At 35.7% G+C, this 20,836-nt stretch overlaps 1 protein-coding gene across 1 annotated transcript in view; it reads right to left on the reverse strand.

Moving 5' to 3' along the window:
• Window positions 1-759: 759 nt before the first annotated feature.
• Window positions 760-20,836, reverse strand: part of LOC139863591 (serine/threonine-protein kinase D6PK-like) — a 34,031-nt gene continuing 13,954 nt past the window's right edge. The window contains exon 6 of the mRNA XM_071852209.1: window positions 760-1,096. Within this exon, the coding sequence (XP_071708310.1) occupies window positions 760-1,096 (337 nt within the window). The remainder of the gene's footprint in view (window positions 1,097-20,836) is intronic.

Here is a 20,836-nt window from a genome sequence, read left to right on the forward strand (position 1 = left end):
CAAGGGTGACTACACGCAGAGTCTGTCATATGGCAGTTGTTCGGTGGAATATCTTTAACATGTGAAACGGATATGATCGGGTGGTGGGAACTCCTTTGGTGGTCCATGTCAGTGACTCCAATCTCGTTAAAAAAATGAAACTTTCATCGAACAATGGACCGCATATTTTTACCGGATTGTACATACAAAACTAGAGAGCAAATCTAACAAAACTACCAAGCCAGAAAACTATCTACAAACGAGCCTCGACGACCAAAGAAAGAACAACGAAACCGGGATAAAAAAAAAACACTGGCCAAAACCAAGAAAACTACACAATGAAACCTACTTACATCTTATCAACATCTTATTATCATGTTAGTACTCGATCAATAATTACCCGAGCGTTGTACATACATTGAATAGTAAAACATAACGTAATTATTGTAAGAGTAAAATGAGCATTTTAACACCAATTCCAACATGACGATGACAAAAGCCTGAAATGACCAGTAGGAACGCAAGTTTGTAAAGCATTGCTGGGTACTTTTATGGGCCACTTTCAAGAAAGAATGTTCTTTTTGGTCCATCTTTTAGCTCAATCTAACCAACACACATATACATACAGACTTAGCTACAACACCTTGAATATATATTATTATTTTTTTGACAGCTGTTAGGATCACTAACCATCCACGCGTTCATCTCCTACATAGTTATACAACACCTTGAATATACATTTTCCAAATCATATTCTTTACAAAATTTCATCTTTTTAACCTAAAAGAAATCAGTCTCCAAGTAGTTACCAAAACCCTTCACATCTACACTCTCCAGGGACATCATCGGTACATCTGGCGGAGTTGCACATCGTATCAACGCCCAATTCACGCTCTCAAAAAACGGGTGCTGTTTAATCTCAGCCGCCCCTCTTCTATACGCAATCCTATGTTGCGGTTCTTTCACCAACAACCCTCTAATCAAATCCCTCGCCGCGAAACTAACGTTCGATGATTCCGGAAATCTCAACGGGTGCCCAACCACATTGAACAACGTCGCCCGATTACTCCCCCCTTTAAAAGGCGTTTTCCCGAACAACAGCTCGTAAATAAAAATCCTGAACGTCCACTGTTAACACCTATTTCCTTATGAGGTAAAGCTTGGTGTGTCAACACAATACTAGAAGTTATCTAGCTTTAGGAGGGCGGAGTGTTGCAGATTGATGTTTACCCTTGGGAAATAATCCCTGCAGACCCGGTTCACAAGTGTAGAAACTTGTGGGGTGGCTTAATCAATCTGTCGTCCGTAGAGCGTAAAAGTGCTAGCCGGATGACTTCTAGTGAGAGAAAGTAGAGAGAGAGAGAAGAGTGAAGTCTCAGCTCTCAAAGTTGTCAGAATATCTGAACTGTGTAAAATGACGAGCCCAAGGGGTCTATTTATAGTGTCAGATCCACCAGATTGCTCGGGGACACGTGTCAGATGATGATACGTTCTGTTATTCGTGATCCGAAATTTATGTTGAAGGTGGCGTTCTCCGGCCAGGGCTTACGCGCTAAGCGGCCTTCAGGGCTTACGCACGACGGAGCAGCCTGTATAGCGGAGAACGCTGGACGGATAACTCCACAAAACTGTTGTTTCCAGCCTTCCTGATGCTACTTTTATGCAACCATTACGCCTTTTATGCGTGTATACAATAGGATACACCATTAAGTCCCCCCAGTTTAATGACTTAAGCATTTGAAAAATGTTTAAGTTATTAAACTTTTGATAACGCATGCCAAACTAGCCTGCTCATTGCCCATTTGCATCGGGGAAAACATTACAGGCATTAAATGCAGACGAATTTTACTGACGCTGTTATGATTAATTTTGCACGGTTGAGATCCTCCACGCGCCTCCAGCCGTAAAAGTGTTATTTCGTACCCCACGTTTTAACTCACCCGTACACGTGTCTCAATCGTGTCCATAAAAATTGGATCGATGAACTCCTATATAAACCATCATAATCCTTTTACCTTCACTTTTTTACCTTTGCCAAGATCTGAAAAGCATATTTCTCCCCAAATCTTCATCGCATTCTTCAATTTTCAACTTTTTAAGGTTTAGCATCTTCCAAGGTCAGTTATACTTCATCCTTTGCTATTTTCTTCTTGTTGATATCTTTTTACTGTATTATCATGTCTTCTACTCCGAGTACTGGCCAAGAACACGCAAAGCCTTCTTCGTCAAATACCGCTGACATTCCAGAAGTTAGCACGATGGCTTCATCACTGACAAGTGAATATTTAGATGGTTTAAAGATTGCCTTCCGCCATCTTAATCAATACAACCCTGTTCTTCCTACCAACAAACAAACTGCTGACAATACGCCTTACAAATTACCCACGGCAACCTCCGTGTTCCCCTTACTAACTTTCTCCTTCGCCTTCTTAGATATTATAAGGCCTGTCTTAGTCAAATGCATCCCCATGGCCTTCAAAAAATCATCCTTTTTGAAATGTACTGCAATGCTACTAATATAAAGCCTCGCATTAAAGTTTTTATCTTGTTGTTTAGAATTCGCACAATTAGTGACTGCTGGCTTACTATTGATAGTAAACGGAATACTCATTTTGTTGGTACAAATAGAGTATCAAACTTGAAGGACTGGAAAAGTCCATTTTTCTTTGTTGATGAGACTGTTATTCCGGAGGAGTACTCCGTTGTCCGGGAATGGGGTGCTATTGATGCTGGTGTAGGAAAGGGTGTTAAGATTTCTGCCGTAGAGCAGCGGATAGTAAATAACTTAAAAGAACTCCGCCTTCCGCCCAGATCATACGAGAGGTATGAGGGAATTCTTGTGATGTGCAAAGTGAGTCAAGAATGACCGAGCACTTCTGTGCCAGTACTTCGTGAGAAAAACCAGGGTAGGATGTGATATGATCATCCTATTATATATATAAATGCGTTTCTACTGCTTGTCATGTTTGCTTATATTGTTGTTCATGTTTAATTTTTGCAGCCAACTCCGTGATGCAGGTTCGCACTGCTCTCTTATCCCTCGATCTGGAGGATGAAGTGGAGGTCACTGCTCGTGACAAAACTGCTGAAGAGCTAGAGGCAGAGAGAGCTGCAGCTGAGGCTAAAGCTGCTGCTGATGCTGCTGCTGCTGAAAAGGGGGAAGAAATCATTGTCAGCAGTTCTGACAGTGAGTCTGAGTCTGAACGGACAGACACTGAACGGACATCGGATGACACCACCACCGCCGAGCAGCAGACATCAGGCTCGGTTGACATTACGGGTGAAACAAACCCTACCCCCTCCAACCCAAAAGACAAGGAAGAAGAGCATAGGCTCTAAGAGGGTGAAAAGTACAGAGGGGGGCCAAAAGCAGAAACGCAGAAGAAGTATGCCCATCCTGCTCTTTCTTAATAATGCACACGTTTTTGCTTATAACTGTTATATTTGTTCATAATGCTAATTTGTTCTTGTTAGTGATTTTAGCAGAATCTGATGATAGCCAAGGGAAGGCTACTGAGAGCGGTGAGCGGAGGCCGGAGGAGAACCTTGAAGGTGAAGGTGATAAGGGTCTGAAAACTCCTGACCCAAACTTTACTCCTTTTAATGAATCCGACTTTCATGATTCAAGGACGGAGGACGACGCCTCCTATCATTCTCCACCTCGTAGCTCTACTATCCCTCCGATCACCTCATCCAATGTACAAGAGCCATCCCTTCCAGCTCATGTAAGGACATTGCAGGCGATCATTGAGAACCCTGCTACTAAGGATACAGAATTTTCAGCTCTCCTTCAGGTATGAATGATAAAACCTCCTGCATGTATATGCTTGCAACTTATTTATGTGAGGTGCTTGAGATTAACCATAAAATTTTTCTTCTGCAGGGTTATGATATCCCTGAGCTAAAACCACATTTCACCGCTCTCCGCTCTGACCAACTTAGGGAGTCAACTGCTGCAGCTCATGTACTGTTGACTAACCATCTAGAATCCGTTCTGCAACTGCAGAAGCATCAGGAGTCTATTCTTGCTATAGCCCGTAAAGATATAACTGAAGGTGCAAATGCTCGTAAGAGAGCTGCTGATGCTGAGCGTGCCTTGAGTGATGCTCAAAAAACAATAAAGGCTAGAGAAGTTGAGCTAAAAAGTGCTCAAGACGCCGCTGTTGCTCTGCAAGGGGAAAAGGATGCTGAGAAGAAAAGACTTGAGAAGGAGCAGGTGAAAGTAAGCGAGCTAGAGAAGGAGTTGAGGGAGAAATCTGCTGAGCTTCTCCAGAGGGCGGAGAAGGCTGAGAGTAATTGTGCTGAGCTTAAGAAGGGGATACCAGGTGTGATAGCGAAGGTGCTTGGATCTAATCTTGTGGGGAATCCCTACAATGATTATGTTGAAGCTGTTCGCACTCATTTCATTTCTGATGTTACAAACAAAATTACCAAACGCCTTGCTCCAAACCAGACGCTTCCTGCTGCTATTGCCAACCTTATGCGTCCTGGAACCATGAAGAAGGTTGATGAAGCCAAAGACATATTGATTAATCTGAAAATAGATGTCTATGATGAAGTGTGTAGCAGAGAGGAGTCATCTGCTTAGGATGTACTTAATGTTCAATTTTCATAAACTTGCAATTATTTGATGAACAATCGTTGATAATAAATGTTGATAATTTGAATGCCATAAACATATGCTCATTGTAGTGATTATGCTTGTTTATATGCTTGCACCAAATACTTTAATGTTTGTTGTTTATAACCCATCTGCTATGCACGAAGCATATCATAAATTTTGTTGTACAATTGTATATTGTACAACTGAACAAAGCGTTTTGAAAAGTGTTTAAGATAATTCGCGTTTGGGTGTCTTGTATTGTTAACTTTACTTAAATGAGCAGCATATGAAAAATTCATTTTGTAAACACTATGCCTTCATATATTCAGTAGGACACTTGTAATCTGTTATACGCTTTCCGTCATCAAATTGATGAAGTGTGTTTGAAGAGTGATTATAAAATAACTTTTCGCCGTACGCCTTCCGTCATAAAGTATATGAGGAAGAATTTTTGAAATATTACATAAATATTAGTTATGAGTTAGTGACTTGTCCGTCATACGCCTTCCGTCATAAAATATATGAGGAAGAATTGTGAATATATTTGACCTTCATAAAATATAAACTTCCTTCGTTCTGTTAAATAAGTTTTTATAATGTTTGTCATGACAAGTATCTGAATTTTGTATTTTGCCTCGGTGCGTTCTAGTAAAACTTTAACGTTTTCTAGCCGATCCCTTGTGCCTTTGCTGGCCGGCACAAAAGCTTCCGCCATCGAAGGTATAAAAATACTCTCCTTCTGAGGGCAGGATATAAATGTAATGTTTTACATTTGTCACAGGCAGCACTTTGCATAAGAAAAAATATAAAATTTTATTGATCAGTAATGTGCAATACATAAACAATTGATGACGAATTTAGGTGGATCAAGCCTAATTAGTACATCATGAACGTTTAGTGTATGCAATTGAAAACATATGCACTGTAAGGATGACCACAATGGTCTACAGTAAATTGATAAATTCTGTTCTTCAGAAATGCTAACAAACTGCTCTTATTGAAATGATAAATTTTGTTCTTGAGAAAATGCTGGAACTTGCTTCTTCAAACGCCAAGCGCCTAGCGCTGTCCGGCCTGAACACATGATCATGCTATAAAGAACTCCTGAAACTCATCCTTACTGAACAACCGATTACGCCTCCTCGAATTCATATTACCTTCTGGTGAGCTTTCAAATGTGGATCGTTCACTTGTTGGTGCCACATACTGTGAGTGTATGGCGGCTACTCCATTCGGAGTTGGGAATCTAATCTCTGCATGAGCCGTTGATGTTATCGCTCCAAATTTAGCTAACGCTGCCCGTCCAAAAAGGACATTAAATCGAGAGTTGCCATCCAGAATAGTGAAATCGATTGTTTCGGTTCTCAATAGTGGAAATGTTCCCAAAACGACCTCCAAAACGACCTCCAAACGAACTCTTCCCATTGCATTCATTGGCGCTCCTGTTAGCCCTGAAACCTTCAAACTCGTCCGCCTAGCTCTTACCTGCACATGCCTTGGAAAAGCCTTGAAACAATGCCAATAAATGATGTCAGCCTCACGGCCTGTATCTGTGTAAATATGGCTGATGAACTTGTTTGCAATTTCTGCTGAAATGACCACTGGCTGAACGGACAAAGCCCAATTTTGAATTGGTTGAAAAATAATTGGAGCATATTGATGTTATGCGAGGTGTATATAAAATAGTTATTAATTTTAGCAGGAAATACTATTAAATACGATACAATTTTACACAAGATATTTATTTATTTATAGAATGGATATACTTAAATCTTGTTACAACACTTATAGGCAGTGTACCTAATCGTACAGTAGTGTAGTTTTTAGTAAGTCCGGTTCGTTCCACAGGGAAATCTTTAAACAAAGCTCAACGCTATATTAGTTTACTTTTATTAAAAATACAAATATATATATAAGTAATATTATTATTATAAAGGGGGGTTTTTACCGTTTAATGACCGGTTTGTCGATTTTAAGACTTTAGTCGCAGTTAAAACCTAATGTAAAATATAAAATAAATACAAGACTTAAATTAAAGCGTAAAGTAAATAACGATAATGAAATTGCGAATAATAAAAGTGCGATAAAATAAACTTACGATAATTAAAAAGTACGATAATTAAAAGTGCGATTAAATAACAATAAATAAAAGTGCGATAATTAGAAGTGCAATTAAATATAAAATAAAGGAAATTAAATATGAAATAAAAGAATTATGCTTATTTAAACTTCCGTAATCATGATGTTTGACGTGTTGATTTTAGTTTTATGCCCATGGGTTAATTGTCCTTTGTCCTGGATTATTTAATATGTCCGTCTGGTTTTTGTCCATAACAGTCCATCAGTCATAAATATAAAGTGCGAGTGTCCTCATCAAATTATTCTTATACCCGAAGTTAAATATTCCAACTAATTGGGGATTCGAATTGTAACAAGGTTTTAATACTTTGTTTAATGAATACACCAGGTTATCGACTGCGTGTAAACCAAGGTTTTACTACTTTGTTAACAATTACACCAATTACCCTTGAATGTAATTTCACCCCTGTTTTAATTATTCTAGTGGCTATTAATCCATTCCCGTGTCCGGTTAAATGAACGATTATTCGTACATATAAATACCCCGTCCATCGTGTCCGATCGAGTGTATATGGTAATTTATAGGGACGCCCAATTGTAAATCTTTTTATTAACATTAACAAACTATCATTTAGTTAAACAAATATAAAGCCCATTAATAGCCCATAGTCTAATTTCCACAAGTGTCGTTCTTTTGTCCAAACCCCAATTATGGTACAAAGCCCAATTATCCAATTTTAGTAATTAGCCCAACATCATGATTACTTCGTTTTAAATAAGCATAATAATAACTTAGCTACGAGACATTAATGTAAAAAGGTTGAACATAACTTACAATGATTAAAAATAGCGTAGCGTTACACGGACAGAATTTCGACTTACACCCTTACAACATTCGCTAACATACCCTTATTATTAGAATTATAATTAAAATTAAAATTAAAATAAAAATTATATATATATATATATATATATATATATATATATATATATATCGTATATATGAGAGAAGAGAGAAATAGAAGATGAAATTTTGATCAGAATTCGGTTTGCTTTATAGGGATTTTTGATTTTTGGGGCTCCGCGACTCGCGGTGAATTTTGCCTTCAAACTTCGCGAGTCGCGGAGTTTGAAATTCCAGCTCACATCTTGGAGTCTTTCTCTGCCGACGGTTTTTATTATATATATAATATATATATAATTAATATAATTAATTATATATTATATTATATTTATATACATAGTTAACTTGTAATTTTTAGTCCGTTGCGTCGAGCGTTAAGAGTTGACTCTGGTCCCGGTTCCGAATTTTCGAACGTCCTTGCGTACAATTTTATATTTTGTACTTTGCGTTTTGAATCTTGTACTCTTGTAATTTCGAGACGTTTCTTATCAATAATTGGAACCTTTTTGATTGTCTTTTGTACTTTTGAGCTTTTTGGTCGTTTGCGTCTTCAATTCGTCGAATCTGTCTTTTGTCTTCACCTTTTATTATTTAAACGAATATCACTTGTAAATAGAACAAATGCAACTAAAAGCTTGTCTTTCTTGAGGAATAATGCTATGAAATATATGTTCGTTTTTAGCATTATCAAATATTCCCACACTTGAGCGTTGCTTGTCCTCAAGCAATATTGTTTTGAAATACTAGAATCACTTCTTTATTCTTCACACTTTGTACATCAGTGATTTCTATACGGCGGTATAAACAATGTTAGTAACGATATGGTTTACAGTCCCACATGACTATAAAAATTTAGATCCATTAAGGAAATTGGATCTTTATGAAAACATTTGATCTTTTGAAATCTAGTTTTTACCCTAGATAAGTTTTCCGGAATAACCCTTTACCGGTGTTTGCAAAATATTTTTGTGGGTTTGGTGGGTTTCAGATTTGAAAATTTTAGCTCAAAACTTGCGGTTTTGTGTCACCCACTTGCTAACCTTGTATTTGGAAAGCAACACGTCCAGTTTACTTGTCCCGTATATTACCTTTCGGTAAACTACCGTCCGGTTGTAAAGGAAAGCGTTGAACAAGCAACTGTTAAGGCAATGTCCCCTGACATGCTTTTAATTATGGTCTATAACGTGTCGGACGCAATTACTATCCTTGGTAGGAGCAATAGTAAAGCTCACCCTTATAATTTTTTCGGTCTGGCACAAGGTCCTGTCTTTGACCACTATGCAACCACCGTTCTTACGGTTGACACCCGATTTGGTTCAGGTGACCTAATGAATTCCAGGTGAATTCCTAGGATTTTACGTTCAATGGTAATGAACGCATTGAAAATAGGGTTTTCAGAAAACAAATCGGTTTGTAATTTTGATCAAAATATTTTCTCGTTTAAGCTCGAGTTTAGATATCATTGAATTCCATGAGTTTGAATTCTCAATCTTTAAGGTCAATCTCTAGGATTGAGTAATATCAGTCTTAAAAGCTGATTTTTAATCTTTAAGGAGATTATCCTTTCTGGGGATCTGATTCATTAGTCTTATCCAGCTAATTTGCATGGTGCCCCCCCATTGTACGAGATAAATCCTTCTCATGGTTAGGATAAATCTGACCACTTGGCGACCCTGTTTAATGCTGAGGTCCGTGGATTTCCTGCTGATTTTAGTGATGACTTTTCTAGATTTTTCGTCAACCTACAGCTGGTCTGGACGACAACTTCATGACCTAAATCAAGAAGCGCGTTTCTTTTTCGGAAGACTTTACTTCCTTTTAATGATGGAATTGATTCATCATGTAGATCCATCTCTTCTTTTCTTTCATCGGGTAAAACAGTTTAGTTTAGTCCAAAGCAAAAGTATTTTCAGTTATTTGTTACAGATATATGTGACATATGTTTAAAATAACTTGGTAAATTTTCCCACACTTGGCTTTTTATTTTTCTTTTTATCGTCCTCTATTCCATTTTAAATGAATTTTGACATTTTAGTTTGTTTCTTAATTTATGTTCTTTCTGAGATAACAATAATTTCGGTGTTAAAACCTAGTTTTATCGTTCATAAATATGTATAAACATGATTTGAATTCATTTAATTGAAAAATTTTACTAGAATTGGGTAGTCAGTATATAAGACTAGGGCTGTTCTTTTTTATCAGAGAGCACTAGATTCTAATACAACTACTGCTTTACTAGTATTTTTAATGGTAACCAAGTGTATAAAGTAAAAAAATTTAAAATCCGAAAGAATTTAACCCCTTCCCACACTTAAGATCTTGCAATGCCCTCATTTGCAAGAAATCAGTAACAATTTAAATTATTGAGGGTGATTAGTGTGAAAATGATTAAATTTTACCAAAGTTTCCAAATATATTGGCGTTTGTTTGCTGAATGATAAATGGTGCTCATCATTTGTTCATTCCGTCTTGTTGTTATTTCACATATATTTTGCATCTTGTCGTCAAAATTAGTTGCTTTTGCTGAACTTAATGCCAGTCTTTGAAAATGCGTTGTTTTACCCTGTTGTGTACATAAGATAAACTGCAAACATATATACATATTTTTGAAGTTTGGTATATTACCCCACATTCAAAAATTATTAAAATCTAAGAATAAAAGTTAGATAATTATAAAAATGATTACAATATTAACAAAAATATTAAATGTATCAATAATTACAAATTACAAAATAAAAAAAATAATAATAAGTAAACTAAGGATGATATTGGTACCAATAGGGGTTCCAGGCATAACCATAAGTGCTATAGAATGCTTCGGCAGGGTCATACGTAGGATATGGTGGCTGCATCTCTATAGACCAAGGAGGGAAGACGGGTTTCGGTGTAGGAATATAGTTTCTACCTATATGTTGGCAATGAGCTATGATCTGGTTCTGATGAACTTGCCAATCTTCAAATGCTCTCTGTCTAGCATTTTCGTATTCCTGAGAAGCTATAAACCTATGCATTTCTTGCATCTCATTCCCCCCTCCTACATTACCTTGCTGCTGGTTTCTCTCCACCTGTGGATGTCTACCATGGTATCGTACTGCGGCGTTATTTCGCCTCTTCAAAACTTTCGCACCATGGTATACATTTAAACCTATAGTATCGCGGGGTTCTGGTTCTTCTACTAATAATCCCCCCCGACTTATATCCACACCGAGATATTCACCAATCAAAGTAATAAAAATTCCACCTCCTATTATGCTATGTGGTCGCATCCCCCGAACCATAGCTGATAAATAATAACCCACACAATATGGTATACTTACAGCGCTTTGTGGGTCTCGAATACACATATGGTAAAACAAATCCTGTTCATTTACTTTTTCCTTGTTTTTACCCCTTTGTGTAATCGAATTAGCTAAAAACCTATGTATCACTCTTAATTCGGCTCTATCTATATCCAAATAAGAGTAATTTCCCCCTTTGAAACGGTGATGGCTTGTCATTTGACTCCACACACCGTGTGTATCAAAATTCTCATCTATCTTTCTACCGTTTAGTATCAATCCTCTACAATCGGCAGACGCTAACTCCTCAGGCGTATATATACGTAAAGCCTGAGCCATGTCCAGTAAAGACATGTGGCGCATCGAACCGCCTAACAAAAATCTAATAAAAGAACGATCGGTTAAACTAGCTACCCGATCATTCAACTCTATACTACATAACAATTCTTCACACCATACTTTATATACAGGTCTACGTATGGTGAATAAATGTACCCAGTCATTAAAAGAAGAATTACCATACCTCTGTACAAGTAATTCCCTAATTGGCCCGGCCAATTCTACAGCTTCTAAGGGTCCCCATTCTATGACCCTCGGTACCTCAACAACCTTAGAATGAAGAGTATGCAAACCCCTTTGATATTTTGGATAATCTATCCAAAGTCTGTCAAATCTCAGGTTCGGGTGCAACTCTTCCAAGTGCATATCGGAAAAGGTCATGACTGGATGAGGTATATCCTGCTTGTAGTAGTTATCCACCTCCTGTTGTTCCAAATTCTCAGCAGGAGCATTGCGGGCTTGGGATGAAGATTCACCCCTTTCATTCTGCAAAACACATCAAACACAATTTTTGTGCATCCAAATATGCATTAGTGTCAGCAAAATCATCAATCAAAATAATTACAATGACATTATCAATTTATATCAAACTTAAGCTCATTTTCACATTTTTATCAAATCTACACTTTTTCAAATAAGCATATACGAAAATGTTCGTCAAGTTCATAAGCATTCAACTCAAATAACATGTCAAAATAATCATTACTAGCAATCAAACAAGTCTCAAATGGCATTATCTTTCAAAAATCAAGTTCATGAATTTTAGACTTGAAAAAGTCCACTTTAATTCTCAAAATCATGTTTAGGCTCAAAGTTTGGATCATTTAACTACCTAGACATGTTACACTACTCAATTTAGCAACAATTCATGACAAAAATCGGCCATAACCTGTTTATATCAAAAAGCCCCAAATTTTCTCAAGAACACAAACCCTAGATTATTCAAAATTTGAAGTTTAAGGCTTCTAATCATGTTAAACAGCATCAATATAGGTTATACAAGCATAATACATAAACAATTTAAGTCTAATTACACTAAAAAGCATCAAAATCAAATTGGGGAAAAAAATAGCTCAAGAACATCAAATTTCGAATTAAATGGTGTTTAGGTGTAGAAATTTACCGTTTTTCTTGAGTAATTCTTAGATAGCATCCTTCTCAACATGATTTTAGTAAAAAATTTGGTGATTAACGGTTAAAAATTGGGATTTTTGGGGGTGTTTTTCGTGTATTTTCGGGGTTATGTTCGCAGTATTTTTGGGTGTGGAGTGTGAAACTGAGCTGTTGCAGCTCTTATTTTTTTCTGTAATCCGGTCCTCCCGCGAGTCGCGGGGATTTACCCTCCAAACTCCGCGAGTCGCGGAGTTTTTTTTTTTTTTTTTTTTTTTATAATCATTAATTTTTGAAACAATTAAGTACTTAATTTTAAAATTTTGTTTCCCTTGTTATTTAGGACGAGGTCGTTTCGGATCGATGTCCTAGTCCGTCCTTCGACAAAATTTTAAAATTTGTCTTTTTGTAGCGATTGTTTTAAAAGCTAAGATTTTTGGGTTTTTTAATGTTTTTGGCATACTTTAAATCAATAAGATTAAAAATAATGATAATAAAAGTTTTCGTCCCTCCCTCGGGTAAAGCAATTTCGGTTCAAAGACCTAGTCTTCAACTTACGACGAATTTTAAAAATCATATTCTTAACTTAATGAGATAAAGTAAATTTTTGTTTTTAAATTCACACAACTTAAATATAAAATTCAAAATTAATATTAAAAATTCATACCAAACTTAAAATTTGAAATGCATAAAATTAAAAATTAATATTTTAAAAATTAAAAATTCACACCAAACTTAATTTAAAAATTTATAAATTCATATCAAACTTATATTAATTTTTCAAATATTTACAATTTTAAATATATTAATTTAAGATTTAAATATTAATTTTAAAAACATGGTAAAAATAAATTTAAAAATCTTTTTGTCTTTTTATCCCACTTTAATTAATCAAATATTATCAAAAATATGCGCCCCTCTTTTCGGTAAAGTAATTTTGGTTCCAAGACCTAATTTAACTCATGACGAATTTTTGAAATATTTTGGGTTGATTGATTAAAGATATTTATACCTTAAGAATAAACGTTAAATTTCGCAGTGATGTAATAAATTTTTGAATGATATCAATAATTTCGGTCGCCAAACCTAATTTTATTTAATACCGATTTAATACTTTTTAGCGAACAAATTAGCGTTTATTATCAAAAGGTTAAAAATAAAAAAAATAAAAACTGTACAGACATACCTGTGAAATAGATTTCTTAGTTATATGATCTATCCCATTCATAAGATAGTCGGTTTAATTGGTTTTCCATTGTTACATAGGCGTAACCTCGAGCATTCAGTGTCTTTTCTTCTAAACATATGAACGGTCCGTCTCTGCATAAAGTAACAAATTCGGTATTTGAATAGGTTTGATTATTGGAACATTTACCTCCATGTGACCATTTTCCGCATTTGTGACATCTTTCTAGGTGTCGTGCTCTTCTTTTCGCTGCGGATTTTGATTTTCCTTTACCAAATTGTAACTTATTATCTTCGCATCTGGATTCTTTTCTAACTCCGTCCATTCTTTCTCTGATTACTGATACTATTTCACTCGGTAGTATGTCATTATTACGTTTAGTGATCAAAGCGTGTAGCATTAGACCATGGTTTAGTTCACAGGCAGTCTTCATTTTGTAAAAACCTAAAAAAAAAAAAAAAAATTCAGAATGGGGGGAGAAGACTAGTTCTTTAGGGTCTGCTAGGGAAAGACCATTCTGGTTCCATTTTCGAGAACTACACGAAAACAGACAATCTAACTCTAACAGAAATACATATTATCCTTTAAAGACTTGATTCTCCCCACACTTAGTTAGCTGTGGTGTCGAAATTGTGATTAACTTCGTTGTCGACTTCCATCGGACCATGTATGTAATGTTTAACTCTGTGACCATTAACTTTAAATTCAATCCCATTTGAATTTATCAATTCTATCGTTCTGTATGGGAAAACTCTTTTGACTATGAATGGTCCAGACCATCTTGATTTCAATTTTCCAGGAAATAGCTTGAATCGTGAATTGAAAAGAAGAACTCTGTCTCCTTCTTTAAATTCTTTTGAACTTCTGATTCTTTTATCATGCCATTTCTTCGTTCTTTCTTTATAGATTAACGAATTTTCATATGCTTCATGTCTTAATTCTTCTAATTCGTTTAGTTGACTTAATCGTAGACGTCCGGCTTCATGTAAATCAAGATTACATGTTTTCAAAGCCCAAAATGCTTTGTGTTCAATTTCTACTGGAAGATGACATGCTTTTCCATAAACAAGTCTAAAAGGTGTGGTTCCAATTGGAGTTTTGTAGGCTGTTCTAAAAGCCCAGAGTGCATCCTCCAATTTAATGGACCATTCCTTCGGATTTGATCCTACGGTTTTCTCTAGAATACGTTTTAAAGCTCGGTTGGTATTTTCAACTTGTCCACTTGTTTGTGGATGATATGCGGTGGAGATTTTATGAGTTACTCCATATCTTTTAAGAACTTTCTCAAGTTGATTATTACAGAAATGAGTACCCCCGATCACTTATTAAAGCTTTCGGTGTTCCAAACCTTGCAAAAAGACGTTTTAAAAAGTTGACTACAACTCGTGCATCGTTAGTTGGGAGAGCTTGTGCATCCGCCCATTTAGATACATAATCAATGGCTACGAGTATATATAGATTATTATGAGATTTTGGAAATGGACCCATAAAGTCAATACCCCAAATGTCAAATACTTCACATACTTGGATGACATTTTGTGGCATTTCATCACGTTGACTTATTTTTCCGGCCCTTTGACATGCATCACAAGATTTGCAAAGAAGGTGTGCGTCTTTGTAAATTGTTGGCCAATAGAATCCAGCATCATAAACTTTTCTTGCTGTTAGTTGAGGCCCATAATGCCCTCCTGTTGGTCCTGTGTGACAATGGTTTAAAATTTTACTAGCTTCATCTCCAAATACACATCGGCGTATTATTCCATCGGGACAACTTTTAAACAGATGTGGATCTTCCCAGAAATAGTGTTTTATATCACTGAAGAATTTCTTTCGTCTTTGGTACGATAATCCTTTTTCGAGGAATCCACAAACTAAGTAGTTTGCATAGTCTGCAAACCATGGGATTTCTTTATAATCTATCTTCAATAGATATTCATCAGGAAAGTTGTCTTGTATGGCCGATTCATTCAGAACTTCTAATTCGGGATTTTCAAGACGAGAAAGATGATCAGCGGCGAGATTTTCTGCTCCTCTTTTATCTCGGATTTCAATATCAAACTCTTGTAAGAGTAAGATCCAACGGATTAATCTTGGTTTAGCATCTTGTTTTGAAAATAGGTATCTAAGAGCAGAATGGTCGGTATAGACCACTGTTTTTGCTAGAACGAGATATGATCGAAATTTGTCAAAAGCAAAGACAATAGCAAGGAGTTCTTTTTCAGTAGTTGTATAGTTCGTTTGTGCTCCTTGTAATGTCTTACTAGCATAATATATAGGTTGAAATCGTTTTTCAATCCTTTGTCCTAAAACGGCTCCCATTGCAAAATCACTTGCATCGCACATTAGTTCAAATGGTAGATTCCAATTTGGTGTTATCATGATTGGTGCATTAGTGAGTTTTTCTTTAAGAATATTAAAAGATTTGATACATTCATCTGAAAAGATGAATGGCGCATCCTTTTCTAGGAGTTTATTCATAGGAGTGGCAATTTTAGAAAAATCTTTTATGAAACGTCGGTAAAAACCGGCATGCCCTAGAAAACTCCTAACTCCTCTAACATTGGTGGGATGTGGAAGTTTAGCAATTACATCTACTTTAGCTCTATCCACTTCAATTCCTTCTTTTGAAATTTTATGTCCAAGAACGATGCCTTCTTTAACCATGAAATGGCATTTCTCCCAATTAAGTACTAGATTTGATTTTTCGCATCTAATTAGCATTCGTTCCAGATTAACTAGACATGATTTAAATGTATCACCGAAGACTGAAAAGTCATCCATGAAAACTTCCATGCATTCTTCTATCATGTCATGAAAAATCGCCATCATACACCTTTGAAAGGTTGCAGGGGCGTTGCAAAGTCCAAATGGCATTCTTTTGTAAGCAAAAGTACCATAAGGGCACGTGAATGTGGTTTTCTCTTGGTCCTCGGGTGCTATTGGAATTTGAAAATATCCGGAAAATCCATCTAGAAAACAATAGTAACTATTTCCGGCTAATCTTTCCAACATTTGATCTATGAAAGGTAAGGGAAAGTGATCTTTTCTGGTAGCGTAATTTAATTTTCTATAATCAATACATACACGCCATCCTGTTACAGTCCTAGTAGGAATAAACTCATTTTTCTCATTTGTGATGACAGTCATGCCACCCTTCTTAGGTACGCATTGAACTGGGCTTACCCATGGACTATCAGAGATTGGATATATCAAACCTGCATCTAGCAGTTTAATAATCTCTTTCTTAACTACATCTTGCATATTAGGATTTAGTCTTCGTTGGCGTTGCACATACGTTTTATGACCCTCTTCCATAAGGATTTTATGTGTGCAATACGAAGGACTTATTCCTTTAATATCATGAATCTTCCATGCAATGGCTGGTTTATGAGCTTTCAACACAGAAATGAGTTGTGATTTCTCATTTTCAGTAAGAGAAGACGATATTATTACAGGTAATTCAGATTCACCATGTAAATAAGCGTATTCCAAATGGTTTGGAAGTGGCTTTAACTCTAATTTCGGAGGTTCTTCTATTGATGATTTATATCGATATCTGTCTTCTTCTTTTAGCATTTGAATTTCTTCTGTTGTTGGTTCATATCCATTAGCTATAAGTGTAGCTAACATTTCAGCTTCATCAATTGGTTCATTACCTTCTCCTAAAGAACATTCTCCTGTTCCTTGTAATTCTGGAAATTCTTCTAATAATTCTGCATGTGCATCTATAGTTTGAATATAATAACATGTATCATCTGCAGATTGTGGTTGTTGCATTGCTCTATCAACTGAAAAGGTAACACTCTCATCCTCTATATTTAGGGTCAGTTTCTTACCGAACACGTCTATCATTGCTTTAGCCGTGTTTAAGAATGGTCTTCCTAATATGAGAGGAACTTGAGAATCTTCTTCCATGTCCAAAACAACAAAATCTACTGGAAATACTAAAGTACCAACTTTAACTAGCATGTTCTCCATTATCCCTCTAGGATATTTTATTGATCTATCGGCTAGTTGTATGCTTATTCTGGTTGGTTTCAATTCTCCAAGGTCTAGTTTAGTGTATAGTGAATACGGCATTAGATTTATACTAGCACCTAAGTCTGCCAATGCTTCTATTGAACTAAGACTACCCAGAAAACATGGAATTGTGAAACTTCCTGGATCAGATAATTTTTCTGGTATCTTATTCAACAGCACTGCTGAACAATTAGCATTCATAGTAACAGCCGAGAGTTCTTCCATTTTCTTTCTATTTGAGATTAGATCTTTCAAGAATTTAGCATATCTTGGCATTCCTGAAATCACATCAATGAAAGGAAGATTTACATTTATCTGTTTAAACATATCCAAGAATTTGGATTGCTCGGCTACAAGTTTTTCTTTCTTCATTTTACTCGGATAAGGAAGTGGTGGTTGGTATGGTTTAACATAAGGTTTATCCTTAACTGTGTTATCTTCATTAACCTTCTCAACTACCGGTTCTTTTTCCTTATCTTGATCAGGTTGTGGTTCTTGTGGAGTAGGAATAGTTTCATCAGAAGTTACAGGTATTTCAGGTGGTTTAAGTGTTGTACCACTTCTTGTGGTAATAGCTTTAGCTGTTTCATTCCGGGGGTTAGCATTTGTATCACTAGGTAGACTTCCCGGTTTTCTTTCACCTATTAACCTTGCTAGGTTACTTACTTCTTGTTCCAGATTTTGAATAGAAGCTTGTTGATTTCTAAATGCTTGAGCATTTTGTTCATTAGTTTGTTTTTGAGATGTGAAAAACTGCGTTTGAGTTTCAACTAGCTTCGTCATCATATCTTCTAAATTCGGCTTTTTATCATCGGTTTGTTGTGGTGGTTTGTTTTGAAAATTCGGTCTTTGCTGATTGTAAGTATTATTGGATACTTGTTGATTGCTAGGACCTTGTTGGTTGTTGTATGGAATATTTCGGTTATAATTCTGGTTTTGATTGTAAATCGGTCTTGGCGGTTGATAATTATTCTGATAATTATTTCCAGGCCTTTGGTTTATGTATGAAATATTCTCTCTTTGTTCCATTGTTAATTCAATACTGAGACAATCTTTTGTCAAATGTGGTCCTCCACACTGCTCACAACTAATTCGTATTGAGTGAATATCCTTAGTCATCTTTTCCATTCGTCTCTCCACAGCATCTATCTTTGCGGAAATGGAATCTAAGTCATGGCTAGAATCGGCTCTAGCTGCTTTAGATGATCTAATGATATCTTTTTCTTGGTGCCACTCATGTGAGTGGGAAGCAGTGTTATCAATAATTTTGTAAGCATCAGTTTCGGTTTTCTTCATAATAGAACCACCAGCTGCTATATCTATGTCTTTCCTTGTAGTGATGTCGCATCCTTGGTAGAATATTTGTACTATTTGACAGGTGTCTAAACCATGTTGCGGACATCCTCTTAACAACTTTCCATATCTTGTCCACGCCTCATATAGAGTTTCATTTGGTTTCTGTGTGAACGTAACAATTTCTGCTTGAAGTCTTACGGCTTTAGATGCAGGAAAGAATTGTTTAAGAAATTTGTCAACTAAAACGTCCCATGTATCGATCGCCCCTTCAGGTAACGATTCCAACCAATCTTTGGCTTCTCCCTTTAAAGTCCAGGGAAATAACATGAGATATATCTGTTCATCCTCCACTTCTCGTATTTTAAATAGTGTGCAGATCCTATTAAAGGTACGTAGATGTTCATTTGGATCTTCCTTCGGCGCACCACTAAATTGGCATTGATTAGTCACCATGTGTAGAATTTGTCCTTTGATTTCATAATCTGGCGTATTAATGTCTGGATGAGTAATTGCGTGACCTTGGCCAGTGCGTTTAGCTCTCATTCGGTCTTCCATACTTAAAGGTTCCAGATTCTCCATAATTGAATTTGTTGAATCGGTATCACTAGATGATTCTGATTTAATAGTTCGTTCCTCAACAATCTCTGTTTGAATGATTGGTGGCTCCGGAGGAAAGTTTAATGGTTCAGGATCTACGAACCGTTCCTGAATATTTTCCGGATTCTCAATTGTGAGGTCGGGTTCAAAAAATGGATTATCGGAAATTTGAACTGAAGTACTTTGGTTGACTAGATGACGATTCTAAAGAAAAATCAACGGCGGTTATATTTGCTAAATGTCTTGATCTAGTTACAGGTGGTGAACGTACAAAAGGTGATGAACGTCTTGCTCGGTGCATTCACTGAATATCCTATTAGTTTTTAAAAGGAAAGAAAAATTATAATAAGTTATCCAATTAATAGACTTTTCTGATTTTGCCCACGTTTCGAATAGCCAAAAGATGCAGCAGAGGGGCAGGATTCGTTTGGTCTCAATATAATTGAGGACTGTTTGGCTCCAATAACCCGGTCCACGTACAAATCCAACTATTACTACGAACCAGAAAATTTTGATGTCTATTAATTTAACCACTTAAAATAAATTTTCGTAATTTTAAGAAATTTAGATAAGAAGTAGAAAAAATTCTAAGTCCTAAAAACTAGAATGGCGAGAAATAAGAGAGAAAAAGAGTTCGTCGCAAAAGGTCGAAAAAGAAAAAATGGTTGAAAAATAAAAGGTGACGGAAAAATAAAAGAAACTTATAAAAACTTAAAAATACTTAACTAACCTAACCTTATTACTACAACTAACTTAAAATTATAATCGCAAATTGAAATTACTAATTGGAATGACAATTGGTACATAGTAAAAGTCGTCTAAAAATATTAAAGCTTACAGGAAAAACTAAATTCCAAATGGAAATAACTTAAAAAGAAACTAAAACTTAAAATGGCGTCGCAAAATTCTAAAGCACCTAAATCTTAGTCTAAAGAAAAAGCACTTAAGGAATTCTACGGCAAAGCCTAAAAATCTAGGAGTAAAAATAACTATAGCAAAAACTAAGTTTAAAATTAAATATGAGCTAAAAATACAAAAGTTATGCTACAACGATTAAAAAGGGACAAAATATAAAAATATACAAAAAGTTGTAAAAAGTACAATTTTTATAAAAATATTATTTTTATATTATTTATTTAATAAAACTACTAATTTTACAATTTAATAAAACTAATTAATACTAAATACATAAATTAAATAAAAAGTAAAAATAAAAATAAAACTAATAATAATAATAATAATAATTAGGTTTAAATAATAATTATAATTAATAATAACCCGTAATTAATGCAGGATTAGGGTTTTTTGTCGCCTGTCAGAAAGGCTCCGCGAGTTGCGGTAATTAATACATCAAACCCCGCGACTCGCGGGGTTCAGAAATTCAGTTGACAGATTTAAATTCGACGCGTTTTCTTTATTTATTTTTTTTTTTCTGTTTTTAATTT

The sequence above is a fragment of the Rutidosis leptorrhynchoides genome, chromosome 8 (assembly GCF_046630445.1).
Source record: "Rutidosis leptorrhynchoides isolate AG116_Rl617_1_P2 chromosome 8, CSIRO_AGI_Rlap_v1, whole genome shotgun sequence".
Classification (NCBI taxonomy): domain Eukaryota; kingdom Viridiplantae; phylum Streptophyta; class Magnoliopsida; order Asterales; family Asteraceae; genus Rutidosis; species Rutidosis leptorrhynchoides.